Source organism: Staurois parvus, unplaced genomic scaffold (assembly GCF_062004578.1).
Source record: "Staurois parvus isolate SC_StPar_1 unplaced genomic scaffold, SC_StPar_1.0 ptg001710l, whole genome shotgun sequence".
NCBI classification, from domain to species: domain Eukaryota; kingdom Metazoa; phylum Chordata; class Amphibia; order Anura; family Ranidae; genus Staurois; species Staurois parvus.
The window spans coordinates 211,274-233,713 of NW_028319506.1; the positions used below are offsets into that span (position 1 = coordinate 211,274).

The 22,440-nt window shown below is 40.7% G+C and overlaps 1 protein-coding gene across 1 annotated transcript in view; it reads left to right on the forward strand.

The window, feature by feature from the left end:
- LOC149434672 (kin of IRRE-like protein 3) overlaps nucleotides 1-22,440 on the forward strand; it is a gene marked incomplete at its 3' end in the record, with an annotated part of 274,704 nt that overhangs the window by 182,053 nt on the left and 70,211 nt on the right. Inside the window, exon 6 of the mRNA XM_089663537.1 lies at nucleotides 14,476-14,633. Coding sequence (XP_089519663.1) covers nucleotides 14,476-14,633 — 158 coding nt within the window. The remainder of the gene's footprint in view (nucleotides 1-14,475; nucleotides 14,634-22,440) is intronic.

Consider the following 22,440-nt stretch of genomic DNA (forward strand, 5'->3'; position numbering starts at 1 on the left):
CTAACATTTTCTTTCCCTGGAGCAGTACAGGGTCTGAAAAACTTAAACCTGGCTACTTGTTAGTGGCTGGCATATCCCTTTTTATGTCGGCAGTTGCATTTGGCAAATTAGTGGGCACTATTAGAGGCTGTACCCCAACTGGATGTACTGTATAGGCATATCAACCTGTGCTGCTATTGGCTGTCCTGATAAAGTAGATGTAGGCCTAACCAACATAATGGTAGCTTTGTTCCCAACTGTACCTGGGTAGGATTTCTAGATAGCCTCTGCTGGCACGTGGGTAGGCATAGCATGGTGCGGTGACAGTAATGAGACAGAGTTTGCTTATAGATAACTCAAAACTTGTAATGAAGAGTATGCTCAGCTACAAATAACCCGAGCGTGAGAGAACTGCACCAGTTAAAAGTTACAGTTCAGTGCAGAGAGGCAGCAGGTAAGATGCACCAACGGCGTCTGTCTTAGAGGGCAGAATGTAGCCTGACTAGTCCGGTCACAATGGAAGGACTACGTGTCCCCACTTGTCAGGAACCTTTCTCTGATGGTAATCACTTTCCCTGACAGACGGGTGATCTTTCTGTACGCTCACTACTTTGCAAAAGTGTATCAAAACCCGGGGGCAGGGACTTATAAAGGCCCTGCTGAGCCAAAATGTCCACCAGGGGTCACCTGAATGTAGGGCAGCCAACAATAACACTGCCTTCAGAGACCAGGAAACCATAGAGAAACTAGGTTTCTCCAGACTTCCTCTCCAGGCTGTGGCACCACACCGCTGAGCGCCACCTATAGTGGAGAAAACAGACTGCACCTGCTTACAGGCTGATTGTGCAATGGTAGCAACAGACAGTGACCAATAAATGGGCAGTATCATAACATTATCATTTTGTTACAGGCTACAATTGATTAATGAAAGCATCAAAGACCACTCGTTTAAGCCCAACTGTGGCCATTTTTTTTTTCAATTTAGCATTTTAAAATTTAGCTAGGTTTTTTATCTCTGTCTATGACCCCACTAAGGAGATTTCTTTCATTTCCTGCCCCTGTGACACCTGAAGAAATGAACTGCATGGTTATCAGCAGGACAGGAAGGCAAGGACAGCATTAAATACATTGATAGAACTTTCAGCCCTTCTTCAATTTAATATTTGTCTGTGACCCATCAAAAGGTTCCCATCACATCTGTCTGGCAATAGGGAAAAAGACCGGAAAGAGGCTCTAACGGCCAAAACACCATAAAAATGTTGGGAAGGCATTGGGGCTTTAGATGTAGAAACCTATGCTCAAACATATACGTTTCCTCTATCTCATTTGTATATTTCTTTTAAAAGTCATGAAATACACCTTAATGTCACACAGAAATCAGGCTGCCAGTGAGAATAACTGCGCTTTAAGCTGATGAGTGGAATGGCTAGGTGCTTAGCTGAGGGTGAAAACTCAGGCTGAAGTTAAACAGCATGCTATCTCCTTAATGCAGGTTGGATGTAGGTGCAGATATGCTGTGGACTTGAATGCCACATGCATGCATACAGCCAGCATTGCTGGTTTTTTGCTAGTGGTGTACTCACGCTGCACTCCCAGCACTTTGACCTTACTGGTAATGACAGCTCCCGATCACTGCTGAAAATTGGAAGCTGGCAAGACTGGCTTCGGATTATGTGATCAATGTGACAGCCAATCACAGTGATCACATGACCTGGAAGCCCAGGAAATAGCAGAAGTGCTCTTTTAAAGCACCAGCTTCCAGCAGTGGGGAGAGGTTAAAGTTTAAACAAGAGCAGATTAGGCAGTGTCCCAGCATCTGCACAACTGTAACTTCTAAAAGGTATAGCATTCATTCTCATGTTAGGCAACCATACAGCAGGGATGGAGAATCAAGAGCAGCTTAAAGTGGTTCTAGATGTTCGTTAAAAAAAGCACTGAGCAGCCCCGATCCTCCTTTTCTGGGGTCCCTGCTGGTGCTCCTGGCTCCTCCCCCTTTCTGAGTGCCAGCATATGAAGTCGCTTTTATTCAGACACACAACCCAGCTTGGCCCCCCTCACCACTCCCACTCTCTGCTCCCAGGTTTTTGGAAAGGGAAGAGAAGACAAAAGCTGCTGCAGATGTAAATAGTGCTGGATCGAGATTGTGCTCAGGTAAATATTTTGGGGGGCTTGGGGGGAGCTACTTAATGCACAGAATGCATTAAAGTAAAAAAAAACTTTTACCTTTAGAAACACTTTAACTGTCCCTATATTTGTGTTCTAACATTCTTATTTTGTTGCTTTGCCCTTCTTGCACTGTAACCAAGTTTACAACATTTTGAGTCTGATCCTAAAATTATAACTACACACCTATTTTGCAATGGTAAGAGATTAAAAAAAAACAAAACAGATCACAAAGCTCTGTAATTAAACTCTATATCATTTATATTTTACTAGAATGCAGTGGAAAAAAAATCTGAGATATTAAGCTGTAAAATAAAAGCTGTTTCTGCTCCAATGACTAAATACAAAGAATGCAAAATGTTCACGGTTAGGAAAAAACTATTGATTGAAATGCAATTTCTGCTCAGTGTGTGTGTGATTGCCTCTACGTCTTTGCCTGTCCACTTCCCCTAGCTTTTATTTAACATGTTTTTGTACACCAGGATAAAAAAGCCCATTATTTGCCAAAATGCCTGGGTAGTACGCAGATATTACAACAAATTTTAAGCAACCTCAGTTACATGAACAACCGGTAAAAGCAGATGATGATGGCCATTCAGTTAAGGGAACATGCAGTGAAAGATTATGAGCTCAGATTTTCCCAGTCTGCAAACTTGTTCTGGGTCAGTAACTCAAATTTCTGGAGCCAGTCACTAGCATTTTCAGAAAGTGGTTCTCAAAAGTAGCAGTGACAGTTTGTGAGGTAGAGGATAGCTGAACTGTTTCTCTGTTCCATACTGTAGGTGAAGAGAATTACACCAATCTATTCCCCAAAGAGCAATTACATCCTTTTTGTCCCAGAGAAGCTTATAGTCAATGGACCTAAAACACTAATACACTAGAGACAGTTTGTGTGGAAGTCAGTTAAACTACCAATATGTTTTTATATTGTAGAACGAGAACAAAGCATCATTATGAGGAGGACATAAGTAGATGAGTAGAAGGTATGGATCAGAAGTGATGGACCTCAAATGAATTTAGTCTCACAGTGAGGAGGTTGTAATGTGTGTATTCTGAGGTGTAATACAATATATGGCCAAAAGATACCTGCAGATACCTTTCCATGAACTTTTTGGGCATTCCATTCTCAAACCATGGCCATTACTAGTTGGCTCCCTTTGTGGCTACAACATTCTCCTTCTCTTTCCAGCTGCCTTCCTCTTCTAAGAAGGCTTTCCACAAGAACATGGAGTGTGTCTAGGGAAATTTGTGCCCATTTGTGAGGTCAGGTACTGATGTTGGATGAGAGGTCCTGGCTCACAATCTGCATTCCAATTCATCCCAATGGTGTTCACTACGGTTGGGATCTGAGCTCTGTGCAGGACACTCAAGTTCCTTCACATCAAACTGATCAAACCATGTCTTTATGGAGCTGGCTTAGTACATAGGCGCATGTTCCATGCTGGAACAGAAAAGGACCTTCCCCAACCTGTTACCACAGAGTTGGCAGTGAGCAATTGTCTGAAATGTCTTTGCTGTAATATTAACAGTTCTAGTCTCTGCCACCAGCTGTGGGAGCAACCTTGGCACATATGACTTATCCCCATGACTGAAATTCTCATTGTTTGAACTCTATTCCACCAATCAAAATGTGATGAAGGGGGTACATATTATGGCTACTCTTGAACATTTTTTTGAACAAATACATTCACTTGGACTTTAAACCTTCAATTTAGTACTCTCTTTTCCTTACAACTCATTTTTAGGTCAGAGGGCAGCAGTGGCATTAACCTGTTCCCACTAACATGGCACATATATTCGGCCTCTCGGCGGGTGGGCTTTAACGCCAAGTGACAGCATATTTCTGTCTATTTGTAAATAATATACTGTGCTGAGAGTGTGCTCCCAGCACATCAACTAACATCTAACAGAAATATCCTGATGCATACTTGCAATTGGGAGCTTTCCAATCATGTGATAGCTGTGACAGCAAATCATTGTGGTCACATGATTGAATTGCCTGCCTCCGCCTCCTGGCATTTCGATCCAGATAGAAGACCAGGAGGTGGCGGGAGGAATAAGTTAAACCATAGTTTTTTTTGTGTCCAATAGCATTTGTTTTCAGCTGAGCACAGACATTTATCCCAGCTGTCCTCTGTTTTGACTGCCATTTGCCCATCAGAACATTTTAGAAATATCATTAACGTTGTTTAATTTATCTCAGTGAATGCAGCATTCGGTATGCAGGGTCTTGTTTGTTTTTGTTTATGGAAAGTCTGAGAAGGTGGAGCATCTTTTCTCTACTGCACATGACAATCCACAATAATTATGCAAACAGAGGTGAAAAATTAGACAGCATTTTGTACATAACAAATCACAGGGAGAGTGGCAAAGAATAGATCTTCTTCCTCTTAATAGCTGCACACATAAAATGAGCAAAAACTGATTAAAAAATCACTTTGCTTTGGCACCTCAATCTCACAGTGTTTTAGCATTTCGAGATAACAAGATAATGTAAACGCAATATTCATCAATTCACAAACAAATGAGAAAATGCAGCAAGACATCTGCTTTTGACATTGTGAAGATAAAAGAGCAATTCGAGCTGAGAAGGAAAAGGTATTAATTGTTTGTAATGGTGGAGGATTCCCGCCCCATTCAACAGAGTTGATACATTGAAACAATTCAATAATGCTTACGCCACCAAGTGGCAGGTTATCAAATGGCAACAACATGAAATTGGCTGCAGCCCAATCACATCATTCATTGTACGGCCTGTATAGATATTTATGGACAGGCGGGCCATTTTCACTATTCCAGTTTGTGTGTGTGTTGGAAATAAACCAAACCATACAGAAACATGACACAGGCACAGAGATAAGTCTACAGCACTGCATACGATATAATAGTTTCTATCTGTAGGTGACTCATTGGCAATAATGCAGCTTGCAGATTTTTGTGTTTAGTGTTCCGAAAAAACGTACTTCATCACTTTCAGTGTCTTAGCATGCAAAATGCATAGAAGCCAGAAGCACAGTACATGCAAGCCACTAGCAAAAGGCTTTGTATGCATTTTCAAAAAGCAACAATGGAAATGGAACCTATTGATCTGAAAAAAAAAGTGTTTTTGTTTTCAGTATCAGCCAACCACAATGTTTAGATCACATGTCACATTATTGCTAAATTAACTATTTACATTTTAGCAGATCCAGAACATAGGATCTGTGTGTCAGCCAGCGTTCTACATTATAATGCCAACCTGAATTTAATCACATGTGATTGTTAAAATGAAATTCCTGTTTCAAAGTAAACCAGTCCTCAGAAAAAGAGAACAACCATTTACCCAGAACATACAATAAAACACATCAAAATTGGGCTCACATATTGCCTTTTGCCATTTCATAATTGTAGAACCCATTAAAAGCCATCAGCTGGAAGGACAAATTGAAGATTCAGTATAAATCTAATGTAATATGTAAGAGTATATCCAAAACACATCCCCAGCAATAGTGTAGTTCTCTGTGACTTGGGTTTCCAGGGATGTGAGCATTGAAAGAGTGGATGAAGTGGACCCACAGTCCACTATGCATTAACAATTCCTGGTGGAACCACCAGTTCCTGGCAGTCTTTACCATGATGTATGGTGACACCACAATCAACAGCACCAGCATCATGTTTCCAAGGTGTCAGATGTTTTGCTTAAAAGAATGTTAGGCAGTTCCAAGGATAATTTACAGTAGATATTACAAAAAAATAGGGTCTACAGGTATTTTTGAAAATTTTCACTTCTATAGCCAAACTTTAGATTTGAACTCCTGCATAATATAACAGATTTTCTATAACGTGTCTATAGCTCATCCTATAAAATATATGTGTATAGAAATTCTAAAATGTTTACAAAGTTTATACACCCTAGCTGTTACTTTTATTATTACTATGCCCTGCCTAGAACTATTGAAGGTAATGTTACCGCTACATCAAACTGCTTTTTAAAAGGAATATGCTGAGAGCAGGAAGGAGCACAGTGACAGGGCAATTAGCTCAGGAGTCTGCTGCTTCCCCTATTAGTGTCCAATCACAGATTGGGGACAGGGATTTAGTCACTTTACATAACTGCAGTAGTGAAAAGTCAAGTCAACAGCCTGGCTGTACTCTGTGACAGAACGTTGTGAATCTCAGGATTAGATGGGCAGAAATGCAAATCCTTTGGCAGGTAAAACAGCTCTCATACTATATATACAATTCATCTTTATATTTAGTGGTTTATCTATATTTCAGCTTTAATAAAATAAGCACATGCTGAACACATGGTATATTTTTCTCCCCCAAACTGAATGTTATCCATATTGCATCTTTTTATATTAATGCAGAAAGTAATTAGCAAAAAGTGTTCTTTTTCAGTAAAGCACATAAACTGCCACGTTCACAGTTGGCAAAAGCCCTTACAAATATTCCCCCACAGTCTTTTCACATTTGTGTATTTGTCAGTGCTTTAAATATAATCTCCAATATAAAAGCAAGACCCACAAATCAAGGCCCAAATTGACACAAAGGATCAAGAAGAGTCTTTTAACTGGGGAATTGTTCAGAAGTCTAATATATATTATTTGTCTGCCAGTAAAGTACTGTAGCAGATATGTTTGTGCCTCTGACGCATTCTGTATTTAGGCCTGTAGATGGCAGCTGGGAGTGGCACACAGAAGATGTGAGTGGCATACAGGAGATGCAAGCAGGTGTCTACAGGCCTGCCAGGCCTCCCTTTTAATCCTTGTGCTATAGGCAGAATATGCATTCAGTGTCTTCATAAATGTATGATACTATTTAATTCTGTCATTCATATTTCATTAAACAACCTCCTAATGACTAATAATAGAATAATGGATTGGAGCAGAATACTTCTGTTTTCAGTCTCAGAGGCTCCTGGTTGTGACTATTTTGTATAATTGCCTATATTATTCTAAATATTAAAATTTCTTGAAAAAGGAAACTGTACTATGACAAAGCACGCGGCAATGTGATTGTAAGCTGAGCCGCATATCCTCAGCATCAGAGGAAGGAGCACAGCGGGGCTAATGTGGCCGTTCTATTGTTTGTTTGTATAAATCGGAAAACAATTATTTAACATAAATAATGCAGTGGCAAGGTGAAATCTATTTACATACAAAATTGGAGTTTCATGGCATTCAGCATAATTCCTGGGAAGCAGATGGTTGGCTTCACGTGTCAAGGAAATCTCTAGCTGCGTTATTAATTGGAGTCACATACATAACTGCTACACAAGCAACTTGCAACTTGCAAGCAACAAGCAACTTGCAAATTCCTGTTTCTAAAAACTGCCTTTCTGTGTCAGATATGAATTTCCAAAATGGCCCAAAAAATTTTGTTTTCTTCTTTTCAATGATGCGAACAGTAGCCTGTAAAAGGTTATTTCAGAATCCTTATTCACCTGCTTCTGTAACCCACTAGTTCTCCCGGAACTCCGCACAGGGGTCAGAGTAAAAGCCACATACACTGTTTTGTTTACTGTAGTGGGGTTTAGTTCCAAGTGCATGGCCGAAGGGGCAAAGTCGCAACAGAAAGGCCATCTGTGACTGGAGTAAAGACAGAACAATACAGACGTTTGACCTCTGCCTGGAATTGTCTTGAGGTGCTCATTTTCAGTAAAATAATGCCTAAATTTCTCTAAGCAGAAGAACTGTGCTATAATTCTGGTCCTGGTTTACCTTTAACCAATTTCCATCATGGGGCATGTATCCTCCCTTTGAGTCTGTGTGGACTTCCTTCAGGTTTTCAAATTTCCTCTCACAATTGAAAATCATATGGATAGTAACTGACGGTATGTGCTTATATGTGACTGTTGTGAGGCACGGTCAACTTAAAAGATATAGGGTGCATCAACTGCGGCCCCTGATATCCCCATTGGAATCCACATATTATTCACTATATGTACTACAGAGGATTTTCAGAGACTACCGATTCACTGCTGGTGATGGTAAAAGACTGGTACCACTTTACAGGTATAGTCTAAGGCTGGAAATATGCTGCAGGAGACTGTGAGAAACTGAGTATATGTTATATGGGACTGCTAGAGATTACTTCCATCACAACCCTTTACAAATCAATGCTTCCACTACTGGTTGCTGGACCCTGAGGTCCATCCAATAAGTACCAAAGGGCTGCAGGCTGGGCACCAAGGCATTTAAGTGTAAGTTCCTCTGGTTTCAGAGTGATGGTTCACTATTTGTGAACTGTGAGAAAGTAAATTATTATTACCAAAGTAAATAATTGTAATCATTCAATGTTCCTTTTTTGTTGCAGTTACACATTGTGTAGTTTTTCTTCTCAGTCTAAGTGGAATTGTCTCCATTTTTACTTCCACCTGCTGAACTTTTCTCTCTCTATAAATAGATTTTCCTCCCCATGCATTCTGATTTGAATTTAGTCAGCATTAGACCACTTAGGTATTGGTTAAGTACTAAGTAAATTATTCCATTTGAGAGCCATGCTTCAAATACCCCTTTTAGATATTTCTGTGAACTTTCACTTGCTGACACCTTTTTCTTTATTTTCATGGCTTTTGGATTTGTTACATTTTTCTGATGGCACAGTCTAATTCTCCAAGACCCATGCTATATTTAGTGTGGATTATTTATCAGAACACATAAATGCTAATCAACAATCAAGATTTGGTAAACTTTAATGAGTTTCGTTCTAATTTTCTAAATCCATAGTGGTCACATATCACAGGCAAGGCTTGAAACCTTTTCCATCCAGATGAAGTCTTTTTCTCTCTTCCAGAATATGTCTAATTAATGGATTACCTAGTTTTGTCACTCAAAAGAACCATTGCAGCATTAATCATTGTAACCTAATTTCCCTGCTAATGAGGATTATTTAATAAACCTTGGATCTTGTGGCAGTGTTGGGGGCTTTGGGAGACTGGGGATGTGTGCATTTATAAAACAAGTAAAGTTGTTCCTTGAGAAGAATGAAAAGGCCATGGGTATGAGGACTGTGTGAGAACCCCTTGCAACCAAGTCCAGTAAACCAGTAGCTGATTTGCTATGAAATAGACTACTCAATGACAAGGGATGATCATAAAGATTAAGGATTGTGTTTTTGGGTATCCTGCAGCCACTGCAACACATCTGCGCAACCAACGAGAGCTCTATAAATGTACAATAATACCTGCAGTAGTCTGTGACTGTGATAGTAAATTAGACTGTAAGCTCTTCTGGGGCACAGACTGATGTGAAAGGTTCAGTGTTCTCTGTACAGCACTGCAAAATATGTCAGAGCTATATACAGTAAATGTATAATAACTGTGACTGTGGTGTGGACATTAGAGTGTAAGCTCCCATTTCAAAGACTGATGTAAGTGGTTCAGTGTTCTCTGTACGTCACTCGAAAGATGTCAGAGCTATATAAATCCATAATAATAGTATGTGACCATGGTGGGACATTTGATTATAAGCTTCTCTATGCAGAGACCGATGTGAATATCTCAGTGTTCTTTGTACAGCACTGTAGAATATGTCAGCGCTATATAGATGTATAATTACAAAATATACATTTGTTAAAACAGTCTGCTTATTTAGACCTAAGAATGCCTATAGTTATAAAAAGAAAAGGTCTAGTATTTAACTGTTTTGATCTCCAGAATATGTTACTGTTGGTACCAGAAGGGAAAGTGCTTCATAATTTGCAGTTTTGGATTCGTGTAATTAGCATACAGTATGAGCGGTAGAAAGAGTCAGTGCATAAAGGGTATTTCGATAGGCAGAGACACCCGATGTGGTTGTACAAAGAATAGGCACAAGCCGTCTGCTTTAAAAAAACATCCAGTTACTTTATTTCACCAAATAAAATGTGTTTCATGGCTTTAAATTGCCACTTTCTCAGGTCAAGGTGTGATATACCTAGATGACATGGCTGCCACAAACTGTACACCAATTTTATCACCTTGAACAGAGGATGTGGCAATTTAAAGTCACTAAACACATTTTATTTGATGAAATAAAGTAATTGGATGTTTACTAAAGTAGACGACTCATGCCTATCCTTTGAACAACCACATCGGGCACTTCTAAGAATTACCTAAGGGCCCCTTTAGCTCCGACTCTTTCTACCACTTTGTTCACCCACCCGAGAACCCCCAAAGAGCACCTAAGATGGGAATGCCCAAAACAAAGATAGCAACCATATTGACCCTGCGTGGAGACAGGTTTTCTCCACCTGCACAGTAGGAAGGCTGTGTGTTCCCCCTTAGCTGGGTGAATTCGGCCTCAACAGTTGTAAGTCCATTTTGATCTTTTATTCCTTTCATTGTGGAAGCATTGCATCCTTGTTTTTGAATGAATCTACTATGCTATAAGGGCTCTCTCGCCTCCCTCTTTTCTTATTCAGTGGAAAATCTGGGCTTTACCAGAAACCCCTGGCCAGCTCCTCAGGATCCTCCAGTCCTCGGTCTACCACCACACCCCAGACCTTATACAGTATAAGTGGTATCTATTTCACCTTTTGGGGACTGACACTTCTGGAATTCATGAAAGGATGAATTTAACTGACCTGTGTCTGTTCTTAGTCTTGCTATGTGTTTCTATATTGTACATAGCAAAGGTTTCCACTGATACCTCATCTTTGTATATATGTGTCATTTGTGTCTGTATTATGTGCAAAAGGTGAATGGACTTATTTGTGTTTGACCTTTTCTATTTTGTCATGAGAACGATCGAAGTGTACTTGTACGTTGTATAAACCATAAATTCTTTTCATCAAAAACCCAATCATGAAACTACAAAGCACTAAATGTCTCTGAAAAGATACGTTCAAGTGTATTATTAATTTCAGGAGTGGCGGACTTTGGAAGCGAGAAGCCAACGGAGCTAAAACATTTTTTGCACTAATAATATGTTCGTACCAAAGTATATTACATTATTAAATACAATTAGTAATGAATCTGTATTGTTTAGATCTGAAACCACAATAAAATATAAGTAGCAACATTTTATGGTCACATAAAATTTGATTGAAAAATTTTAACATTAGCAATTCTATAGCTTGAATTGTTTTCACGTCAAAGCCTTGAAATTTGAATCTCTAATCTGTTATTATAGCTGTCATAATATTCTCATTAATTGAAAGGCTTGCTGAATAAATTGGCTGTTTTTCCTCACACACGAGGGGGATTGTTATAGTTAGCTGCTGGTACCAGATGTCTTACCTTCTCTAGGGCCCATTTACTGTAAAGCAGCTGCAAAACAGAAGTGTTTGGGTTGCCTCTAGCAACCATTTAATGGCAGTTGTTTAGTGTATACACAGAAACATGCCTGATCTTATCCTAGCTTTGCAGAGGTATTTTTGGGGGGCAAAGAAACAGGTTCTGTGAACTCAGCTTAGACTGTAGCTTCCCGTGAAAACTGTTGCAAGTCCAAAATAAATGTATTTAAATAAGGTTCCAGCAGAGTTCTTGTACATTTTCAGAGAATTTTTGGGCTCCACAGTGGCTCCATAACCAGAGTTTGATAAGTACAGTAGATGGACTTGGTACTGGATTCAGAGTCGTTAATAAAGCATCTTTTAGGCAACAAATGGCGACTAAAGAACTCTAGTCTCTATCTCTTTCTTCGTGCAAGTAACTGAAGGCATTACTAGTTTACTGGCTTAAGTTTTCTTCCTCCGGCCTCACTCTTGGTGAGTTACCAACCCTGAAAATATAGGCAGATTTGGAGTTCTGATATCACCAACTGCATATTTATTGGATGTGTGGCTCACAAAATTCTAAAGCTGCAGCATGAGCATGCAAGCAGCAACTTTAAAAAGAATTTGTCAGTGGCAGTCCCCATATTGAGACGGGTTCACCTGTGTGTGTATGTGTGTATATATATAATTTATTATGTTCAGGAATAAAATAAGATTGTATACATTTTTTAAATCCAGTGTTTATCCAACCAGCAGATGGAGCTCCTGACTTCTGTTCATGTTTTTCTCTGTCTCCTTTGTTGTACAAAGCTTGTTTAGAGAATATGCAACCTGAAGCTCGAATAAACCCACACAACTGAGATAAACTGGCCATAGATAACTTTTTTTTTGATCACCCAGCAGGCTGAAAGAAAACAAACGGATTCTTAAATCCACGCAAGTGTCCTCCACGGGGACATTACATTCTGACATCAGAACCCTCCATTGTCAGAACACACTGATCTGTGGTTGTAGCTGGCTGTTCGAAAAAAGTTTTACAACAAGCTGGGAAAGGAAAGGAGGATGACTGTATTCCTGATAACTGAAATTAATCTTGTGCACTTTATTTAGTTATATGGCATATAAAATACCACCAACACAGCTCCAAACAGGGCACAGCAATTAACGTGTTGCACACAATCTGCACTTAATCATAATTAGTTAAGAGTAAATGAGGATTGTGTGAAACTTGTTAACTGCTGTTCCCTATTTGGAGCTGTGTTGGTGGGATTTTATATGCCATATAACAATAAATTGCACAAGATTAATTTTTATTATCAAAAGTGCCATCAGCCTCCTTTCCTTTCCCTTTACTATTGACAGCTGCAGACCGGACTGGCACTCTGGGACACAGTGGAGGGATAGGTTCCCAGTGAGCCTACCTAGAACGGTGTACACCCAGTTTCTTCCTTCTGCTAAACAGGCATGGACACACACGGATCAAAATGAGGCCAGTCTCTGCTGATCTGGCTGCATTTCAATCCATCTATGGTAAGCTTAAGTCTTAGGACTGAAGCCTCCCCGTTGCTCCAACAGACCAAGCCTGCCTCGAGGCAAGTGCATTGTGTTAAAGGATAAGTTCACTTTTAGGAACATGTTATGCCCATATTTAGGGTGTAACATGTAACATATTCCCAAGCACCCTCATACCACCCAAGAACACCCTTGTGAAAGCGAGTGTGGGTCCCCCCCATCTCCCTGAATAAACTACAAATCCCATCTGCCACCACTGCAGACAGCTTGTAGTTCTCAATGGACTATGAGTGCCCTGATCACTAGTCTGTTGACACTTCCTCCAGCTTTCTAATTTAAAGACTGTACAGAGGTATGGGCAAAAAACTGGAGGGAGAGTGTTCAGGAGCTTGACACTGCACCCACAATTCACTGTGGAAAAATAATAAATGCACATTTTTTTTTTCCCTGCAAAAATATTTGTTTAAAATGTTTTTCCTATATGTGAACTTAGCCTTTAAGGCAGTCCTTTCATTTCAATATACTGCCTGTGCACCACAGCACACCTAAAACTGAGCCGTAAAGCATAATCATTTGTAATGTGGCACATGTGTTATCACAATGTAAGTGAGTTTGAGTGGGCACTTAATGTAGGAAAAAGGTGTGCAGAGCTGAGAGCTTTACAGATATTATAGAAGGCTGGAGCGAGATTGAATTTTTTATAACTCTGTATACTGTAATCTGGATGCTGAGATTCTGCAGAAACATGCTACTTCATATAATTAGCGGGGTGCTACATGCCCACAGGAACTTTTTATTGGCAATAGGTACAGCGTTAATAAATACCCTTCAGAATACCTTATGCTAAATATCTCTGAACAAACTTCTATCTACGGTCACAATGTTAAAATCCTATATTCTTATTCACATGGTGTTTTGATTGTTTCTGGCCTGTTCCTATTAGTCTATGCAATCTTGAAGTGTGTAAACATGCTTTGTGAAGATCCCCACACATTTACTTCCTTAAATTCTGTGACATGTATTCGCTATGCCCTGTTGATAGGCACTGTTGTGTCACAGAATTCACAGGGTCTGCCTTCTACAGACTACAGAGTAGCTGAGAGAAGAGTTTGAGGAGGCAGGATCAGTACAGGAATCACTTTTTGCAGGCATCAAGGTACCATGGAACATGTAGTCCTTAGAAATAGAAAGTAAACAGCAGAGTAGAAGCTGCAATAAGTGCCGGGAATCCAGGAAGTTGTGGAAAGAGATGGCCAGGAGACAGGCAGAACTGACAACATGAAAGGAGACTTTTAAAGAAGGCTTTTATTGAATTGTCAAAATTTTTGTTTGCATTACTATTACAATGCAATGGTAATATAAAATGAAGGCACATGCTGTGAATTCCTTTAAGTTCCTATGATCTGCAAGACCTGCATCATTAGCCACCTTTACAGGGACTCCATTCCAGCTGTTACTTAAACACAAAAGTCACAAGAACATTGCTGCTAACATACAGTAACATCATTAGAAACAAACACCATGCAGGCTCATGAAATTTCTTTACCAGGCAGAATTTCTTTTTTTAACCTTAATAATAAAACAGGGACTTGAGTAAGTCCAATATTGATGTCATACATCTCCGTTTTGTTTTCCTAACAGTTCCCCCTGATGATCCGGTAATTGTTGGTGGCCCAATAATAAACCTACGTGCTGGAGACCCGCTGAATTTAACCTGTCACGCGGACAATGCCAAGCCAGCAGCGACCATAATCTGGATGAAGGATGGCGACGTGCTGAACGGGGCCACATACTCCAAGGTCAGCAATTCCACAAGCTGTGCACTGACGTTTTTCTGCTGCTGAGAGGGGTGCTCTGGGCAGCACATCAGCACAGGGGTACAGGGAGCTGCTCTCATTGTCCTAATCTCTGTTATATCTTCATTATCCAGGAATTTAGGGGAAGTGATTTTCTCAGGGGTATAGCTCTGCAATTCAAGGCAGCTTTGTGTGATCAGCAGAAGTGTATCTGAACATTTTGTTCTGTCAGACTGTGCAATGATTTAGATCTTTTTCTATTTGTGGATTAAAATGAACCTGTCTCTACAGTAACATTAGAATCAACAGTAGTTGGTATAATGATCTGGTAGATATCTCTACATGTCAAAATTGTACTGAAATACAATACTCAGCAAAAAAAACCCCAAACAAATCTGACATTACCCCACATGCCGCATCCAGGGTCGCCATTAGAAATCATGGGGTGACCATGGCCATACTATACTATATCATGGCCCCATACAGTCTACCAGACAGGCAGCCCCCACCCCCATAGCTATGTGGTCACATAGATCAGCGAAGAGTTAAAGTGTTGAATTATTGATTGAACTTATCTTTCTGCAGTGAACACAGAGAGGGCAACATTCCATACAAAGAGGGGATATGCTGGGATGTGAATCCTTCATTACAACCCAAGCTGTCTCTCCTCACTCAGCTCTCAGTTGCTCCTGATCCAGCTGCTTACTGCCTGTCATCAATAGGGTTGCATTAGGATGACCAATTCCAGACTCATCCTTCCTCCAAGCCGAACCTGGGCTCCCCTGCTGACCCAATTGAGACCTGATACAGGAGTACTGTCTGTACCCCACATCAGCAGCCCTGCCTGCATCTTACAGTGCAATGTGGGAACCAAAGTTACCTATAGAGAGGCAACCACATTGCAAGTGACAGAACTTTCTTTAGTTTGCCATAAACATGAGTTTGTTACGTTAAGACAAGGTTTCGGCCAAGTGAAAGTGATTATTTGAGTAACTTGTTTATATCTATATTTTTCTGATGTATTATTCATACTACATAAAAACAAATGCACATACCTACATACTTTATAATAAAGGAAACAAAACCATATCTGGGCCAAACATAATGTCAAAAGTGCGAAAGATAACACGTGTACTTAATGAAGAAACTGCACTTCTCTGTAGGGGATAACTCCAACCCCAAATGTTTCTTTCTTGGATAAGACTATACCCACTGTTAGGAGCACTGGGTCTCTCTTGCAGTTTTTTCCACAGACTTCCTGTTATACAAGAACAATATCAACGTTCTTGCAATAACCTGATTAAAGTTATAAGGAAGCGATAATGAAATAATTTCTGTCTGGGATAATTTTATTTGTTTGTAGTCAGCTAAGGACCACCACGTTTCAGGTGTTACAAAAGACCCCATCATCAGTGCTTGAAATGCAGAAAAAGTTACTTTCTCGACAGGGAGGGATGTTTTTCAAGGGAAACATTGTGTTCAAAGTCAAGCCAGTGATTGGAAACACACTTTTGAATTATCGCAATGTTTTTTTTTCTGTTAATCACATCCATCACTATCCAGATTGATTGCACCTGCATTTTTTAAGGATAAGATCACCCTTTTAAAAAATAATAAATGCACATCTTTTTTCAGGTAAAAAAAAAATGTGCATTTTTTTTTCACTTGTAGCTTAGAAAGCATTGCACCCACGATTAGCAGATCGTGGGTGCCATGCTGGACTCCTGCAGACTTGTCAGTTTATCTGTGTGCTCGTACCTCATACAGGCAGGCAGATACACACTGACAGGAAAAGACAGTGAGCTACCACAGTGCTCAACAGCACTATGGTAGTTCAGTGAGAACTATAAACTGACAGGCGCAAAGGCTGTTGGAATTGCAGTTTCCCAGTCACAGAACTCTGAATGAATGACGCAGACGGGAACATTTTTTTAAAAATAGTGGGGAGACGCTGAAAGAGTGGGAACATGTTACATGTTCAACCCTAAAAACAGGTAAAACATGTTCCCAAAGTTGAATTAATCCTTTAAGCCCTGATGAAGGGGGTCTTTTGAATCCCCTGAAATGCATTTTTTTTATTAATCTGGAAAGAAATTATTTCTCTGGTACGCTCTTCCTTAGACCTTAGTCCTACACAGAGGAAAAGTTTCACACTGGAGTACTTCACAGATCTGGAAGAAATACACAAAAGACAGTATCAAGTAAAAATACAAACACTTTTAGGTGGTATTCACTTACTTTGAATGTGTTCTTGTGGAACCAAGGCTGTATGCAGGGCCAGGTCAACATTAAAGTGTATGTATGCAATACTTTGAAATTTGTATTCCATTTTCTTAGACACCTGCTGTATCCTTAGTATCTAAAATGTTGGTTACTCCTTTTATTCTTGATGCCTGAGTGGCAAAGCTTATATTTGTTTCAGTGTCTCAGAATTTACTATTGCTAGTGATCTAATCAGTGTATTTTTTCTCCCTTTGTATTAACATAAAATGTAACACCCTCAAAAATGATTTTGATAAAAAAATAAGCATAACCAAACAAAAAAAAACACCACAGCTTACCAGTCGTTAAATCAGCATTTTTCAACCAGGGTGCCACAACACCCTGGTGTGCCATCTTGGGTTGTCAGGGGTGCCGCGTTATGTCTGCTATTTTCATACAGGGTCATACATTTCTTTGGTTCATGTGAGCCAGCTTCCACAATCATAGAAATGCCTGACACTAAAACAGAGTGGGCAACATTCAGGGCAGTCCCGGGATTCAAAAGGGGATGGAAATCTGCCTCCGTTTAAACCTGCTCCCCTTCCTGCCATCTGCCATAGTGGATCAGAGAGTAGGACTCTCTTGTTAAAAGGATGAGTTGGAGGGGACTGACGATTCTGACGTGAAAGAGAAGGGTAGGGACCGATAACTCTGGTGTGATCATGGGGAGGAAAAGTGTGGACTCTGATATGAAAGTGGAGAAGGATTCTGATGTGAAAGGGAAGGGGGGAACTGAGGACTGCTATACAAAAGGGGGTGCTTCTGATATGAGAGGGGACCTACACTCTTTGAGGGCTGGTTCACAATACTCAGGCCCTGGGAGCTGCATTTTACGCTGACACGGCAGCCCATTCACTTACTTTGAATGTGTTCTTGTGGAACCAAGGCTGTATGCAGGGCCAGGTCAACATTAAAGTGTATCTATGCAATACTTTGAAATTTGTATTCCATTTTCTTAGACACCATTAGCATGAATGGCAACCGTGCGCATCTCCTACGTTTATGGGTGGTTGCCCCTGTGGGCAGGGACCTACAGCAGGAACCACCTGCATAAGTGTGAATTTTCAATACACAGAAAATTACAAGGACACTGGATTTCTGACAGGATCAACAAAAAACATTTTCTGTACTGTTAGAAAATGTTTTTAGCCCTTAAAAAAAGAAAACCATATCGCACCTTTGTATACCAATTTTGCAGCTAGCCAGAATGAAAGTGAAACTAAGGGTTTTTCTTAAAAAATATTGTTATATTTACCTGCTCTGTGCAACAATAGTGCACAGAGTGCTCCCTTACCTCCTCCTCTGGAAGTCCCTAGCAGGTGCTGTCCTTTTCTTCCTGCTAAATCTGCCTCCTTAGTGTACATCCCCTCCTCACAGGACTGACAGCAGTGGGAGTGACAGCAGTGGCAGCCATAGGCATAGTGCCTCCTATGAGACCAGGAAATGAGATGAGTGGTGCTACATTGCTGAATTGGTGAGAGGAGTTAGGTAAGTGTTTAGGGAGACCGGTGGATGAAACCGTTAGTGGAGCATTTTTTACCTTAATGAAAGGAATGCATTAAGGTAAAAAAAAATATTTGAACTGTCAGCTCTACAAGTGTTTATTAGTTGGCTGCAGAATGGGGTGCAAAGGGCTAAAACAGGCAGCTTTGAACACTACAGTTGGAGGTCCTTGAACCATGGGGAGAGCTGGATCAGCCAAATCTGGGAATTCTTATTTAAATCTCAGATATTGCTTAGATATTTCAGTCATCTGCTAGTTATGAAATCTGGAGTAAACCTTGGCTAGATATGGCTTTCAACAACCCATATGATTGTCTAAAGTTTGTAGCACAGTTTAGCATCACAGTCACTGCCTACTGGCGCACTGTTATTGGCATAGTCGGTTTAAGCTTTATGCCTGTGACAGACTACTCTTCCCTGCTCAGTATGGCTGCAGAATATATTTGCACTTTCTATTCACAGAGGTCTTTTGTCTCACATTCTCATTTCCAGCAACAAAACAGTAATCTTTGTGGAGAAAGCAAGCCCTAAATGCCCTGTTTTCGGCTGTTCCATCTTTCTGGCTTTTACAACCTCTATTTTGTCACTCAAGCGGCTGTAGATTTTGCAGTAATATTTCCTTCTGTGTATTTGCTCCCAGCAAGCTGATTCCATAATCCCTGTGGCCAGACCAAGCAGGTAATTAAAAATGCCTGCTCAAAATGCAGGCCAAAGTCTTGCCTGTTCCTTCCTGGAACATTCTGTGGCTCACTGCTCTCTATGGTGGCGCCATTGAACCAAGAGAATGGAAGGAAATTGAAAGCTTTTGCATGCATTTAGCATATCATTACGTTTCTCACATATCTATTGTGCCTGAATAAAATGCCACAATAGGAGAAAAGAAATGAATTCAGTTCCTCTGGAGAGGAAAAAGTAACATTCATAGGAATATTTCAATAACCCAGATTTAAATATTCAGCCCTTTCATGGTCGTCTGTGTAGGCATGCCACAATAGCATGGTATAATTTAGAGGAGAACATGGCAGGGATGATTCAGGGGATTAGGAAGCTGCAGGGTTGCAGAGGGCTACAAGTATAACACAGACACTGTTACAGGTTATAAAGAATACACAGGACAAGTCAGCAGAAACAATGTCACCTCAAGGTGAAGAGTGAAGAGGTTTTAATGATCAGATTACCATTGCTGTGACAGGGTGAGAGGTCTGCTAGGAACACAATCCACACAACGGGTTCCTTGCTGACATTCTCTATATTCTCCTTTTGTCACTGGACTGTTCTTCAAGCATGCAGGTGTCGGGGAAAATTAGAGACTGCTTTGTAACCCTCTGTACCATGAGCAAGATTGTAGGGTGCCCAGATTGCAATTCCTTTCATGTCTTAATACCAATTTTTATCGAAACGTGTTGTTTCAGCTCTGTTTGTAATATCCTTCATATTTCAGAACTTGGGACCTAATTACAAATCCCGTCAAAGTAATTGCTTCTGGTATTGCCCCCACTCCATTTTATTTTGCTGCTAATTTTATCTCTGCTTTATAAGAGTTTGAAGTGGGAACTCCAGCCTTCTCAACTCTAGATAAATCTAAAAGATCAATGTTTAATCCAGGAATGTATTTGTTAAAACAAAAATATTGAATGTATTTAAAAGAGACAGATAGGTTAAGTACCGGAGTCTCAAATACAAAGAATCTCTATATCCCAAAATAATGAAAACAAACAGTATATGCATGTCTGAAAGTGTTTTCATTTATCCAGGGCATGATGTATCTAGTAATGAATCACATTTAGCAAGACTTATTTTGAATTGTTGAAGATTTTTTTTTTTCTGTTTAAACTGCTCTTCCGTGTCGCTTTCTCAGTTCAAATGTGTATTGGGAACATACCTTAGCATTTACATGAGCAACTTATTTCAGTCACTGTAGTGTCATGCAGGGGCGGACTGACCATTTGGAAACTCGGGCACTGCCCAAGGGCCCGGGGTCAGTAGGGGGCCCCATGAGATGCCCCTGGTACCTTTTTCATAGGCTTTTTTTTAGTTTGGGCAAGGACACAGGGGCCCCATGATCCCCTGTTGCCCGGGGGGCCCCATGAGTTTTCAGTCCACCCCTGGTGTCATATCTGTCGCAGCTGTGCATGGTAGCCAATCAGCTTCTAACTTCAGCTTGCTCAAATACTCTTTGACAATAAAACCTGGAAGGTGATTGGTTTCTATGCAGAGATGCACCAGATTCTTCAGTTTTAGTGAATACCCCCCCCCCCCCACATGATACCATGGTCATTGTATTAACTGCTTCCCATCTGCCCTATAGCAGAAGTACAGGGAGACACGGGTGTGCAAAATATATATATGATTTTGCATTTCTGGGCAGGGGGCACGCGCAGAGTGCGTGCGCACCCTACTTGCGCCGCCATTCGCGCCTATGGCTGTCAATCACTGGGTCCCGGCCGGTGACCAGTGATTGCTGAGCATCTTCGACAGGGGGGGAGAACTGTTTGTAAACAAAACAGTTCTCTCCCCTGTCAGCTCATGCACACTGCTTTGCAGGGCTGTGCACAGTGTGCTTACAGTGAAGCACACAGACACAGCCCCTAGTAAAACAGCACAAAGCACACTGTTAACCATTTGATCACCCCACATGTTAACCCCTTCCTGCCCAGTGCCATTAGTACAGTGTCAGTGCTTTTTATTAGCACTGATCACTGTATTGGTGTCACTGACACCAAGTCAGCTCCCCCTAGTGTGAATGCCTGCCGCAGTCCCGCTATAAGTCGCTAATCGCCGCCATTACTAGTAAAAAAAAGAAAATCCAATATATATATGCCGCCATTTGTAAACGCTATAACTTTCACGTAAACCAATTAACTTACACTTATTGGGATTTTTTTTTAGCAAAGACATGTAGCAGAATACATTTTGGCCTAAATTTATGACGAAATTTGATTTTTAAATTTTTTTTTACTGAATATGTATAATAGCAAAAAGTAAAAAATATTGTTTTTTTTCTCAAAATTCTCAAAATTTTGTAGCGCAAAAAAAAATGCACAGGCGATCAAATACCACTGAAAGAAAGCTCTATTCGTGGGGATAAAAGGACGTAAATTTCATTTGGGTGCCACATTGCATGACCGCGCAAATGTCAGTTAAAATAACGCAGCGCCCAAATGCAAAAGATGGCCTGGTCAGGAAGGGGGGTAAATCCTCTGGAGGGCAAGTGGTTAATGAGTTACCTTTGTGCACATAAATACTGGGGTGTGTTCCCAACACTCATTTGAACTGAGGAAACTGCTTGGATAAGCGGTGAAACATCATCATTACAGAATAGGTTCACCCGAATTAAACTACTACTAGCCATATGTGAAAGTGTTTGCAAGCATAGCTTATGCACTATATGGCCAGAAGTTTTTAGACATCTGAAATCACACCTACAATGTGGCCAAAAGTATGTGGGCCACCCTGTATATTATTTAGCTCAGTGTTTCCAGTGTGAATACTGTTAAAGTAGCGTTCCACCCAAAAGTGGAAGCTCTGCCTATCTGCCTCCCCCTTCCCTTCCGATGCCACATTTGGCACCTTTTGGAGGGGGGGGGAGCGGGTACCTGGTTTTGCCAGAGCTTTACCTCATTTACTAAGCTCTGGAGAAACTGCACTTGCAGATTTGCCTTTAGTAAATCAACCCCATAGTTTGACCAGTTTGGTGTGAAGGAACTCGAGTGGCCTGTACAGAGCCCTGTCATTAACCCTATTGAACACCTTTTGCGATGGATCAGAATGCCAAATGTGAACTAGGTCTGCTCATCCAACATCAGTGCTTAACCTCATAAGGTCCTTTTGACTGAACGGGTACAATTCACTCAGAGACACCCCAAAGTCTTCTGGAAAGACTTCCCAGTGGAGACCATTTGTCAGGACCTGGATCACCTGCTGGTTGCACTGTGGCTCCCAGAGCAGAAGGACACAGTTCTAGTAGCCTCCAGCAGGTGTCTCCCAGCACCTAGAAGATCCTAGTAACCAGGCTCCACCTAATACTGGCTGCTGGGGTGATATA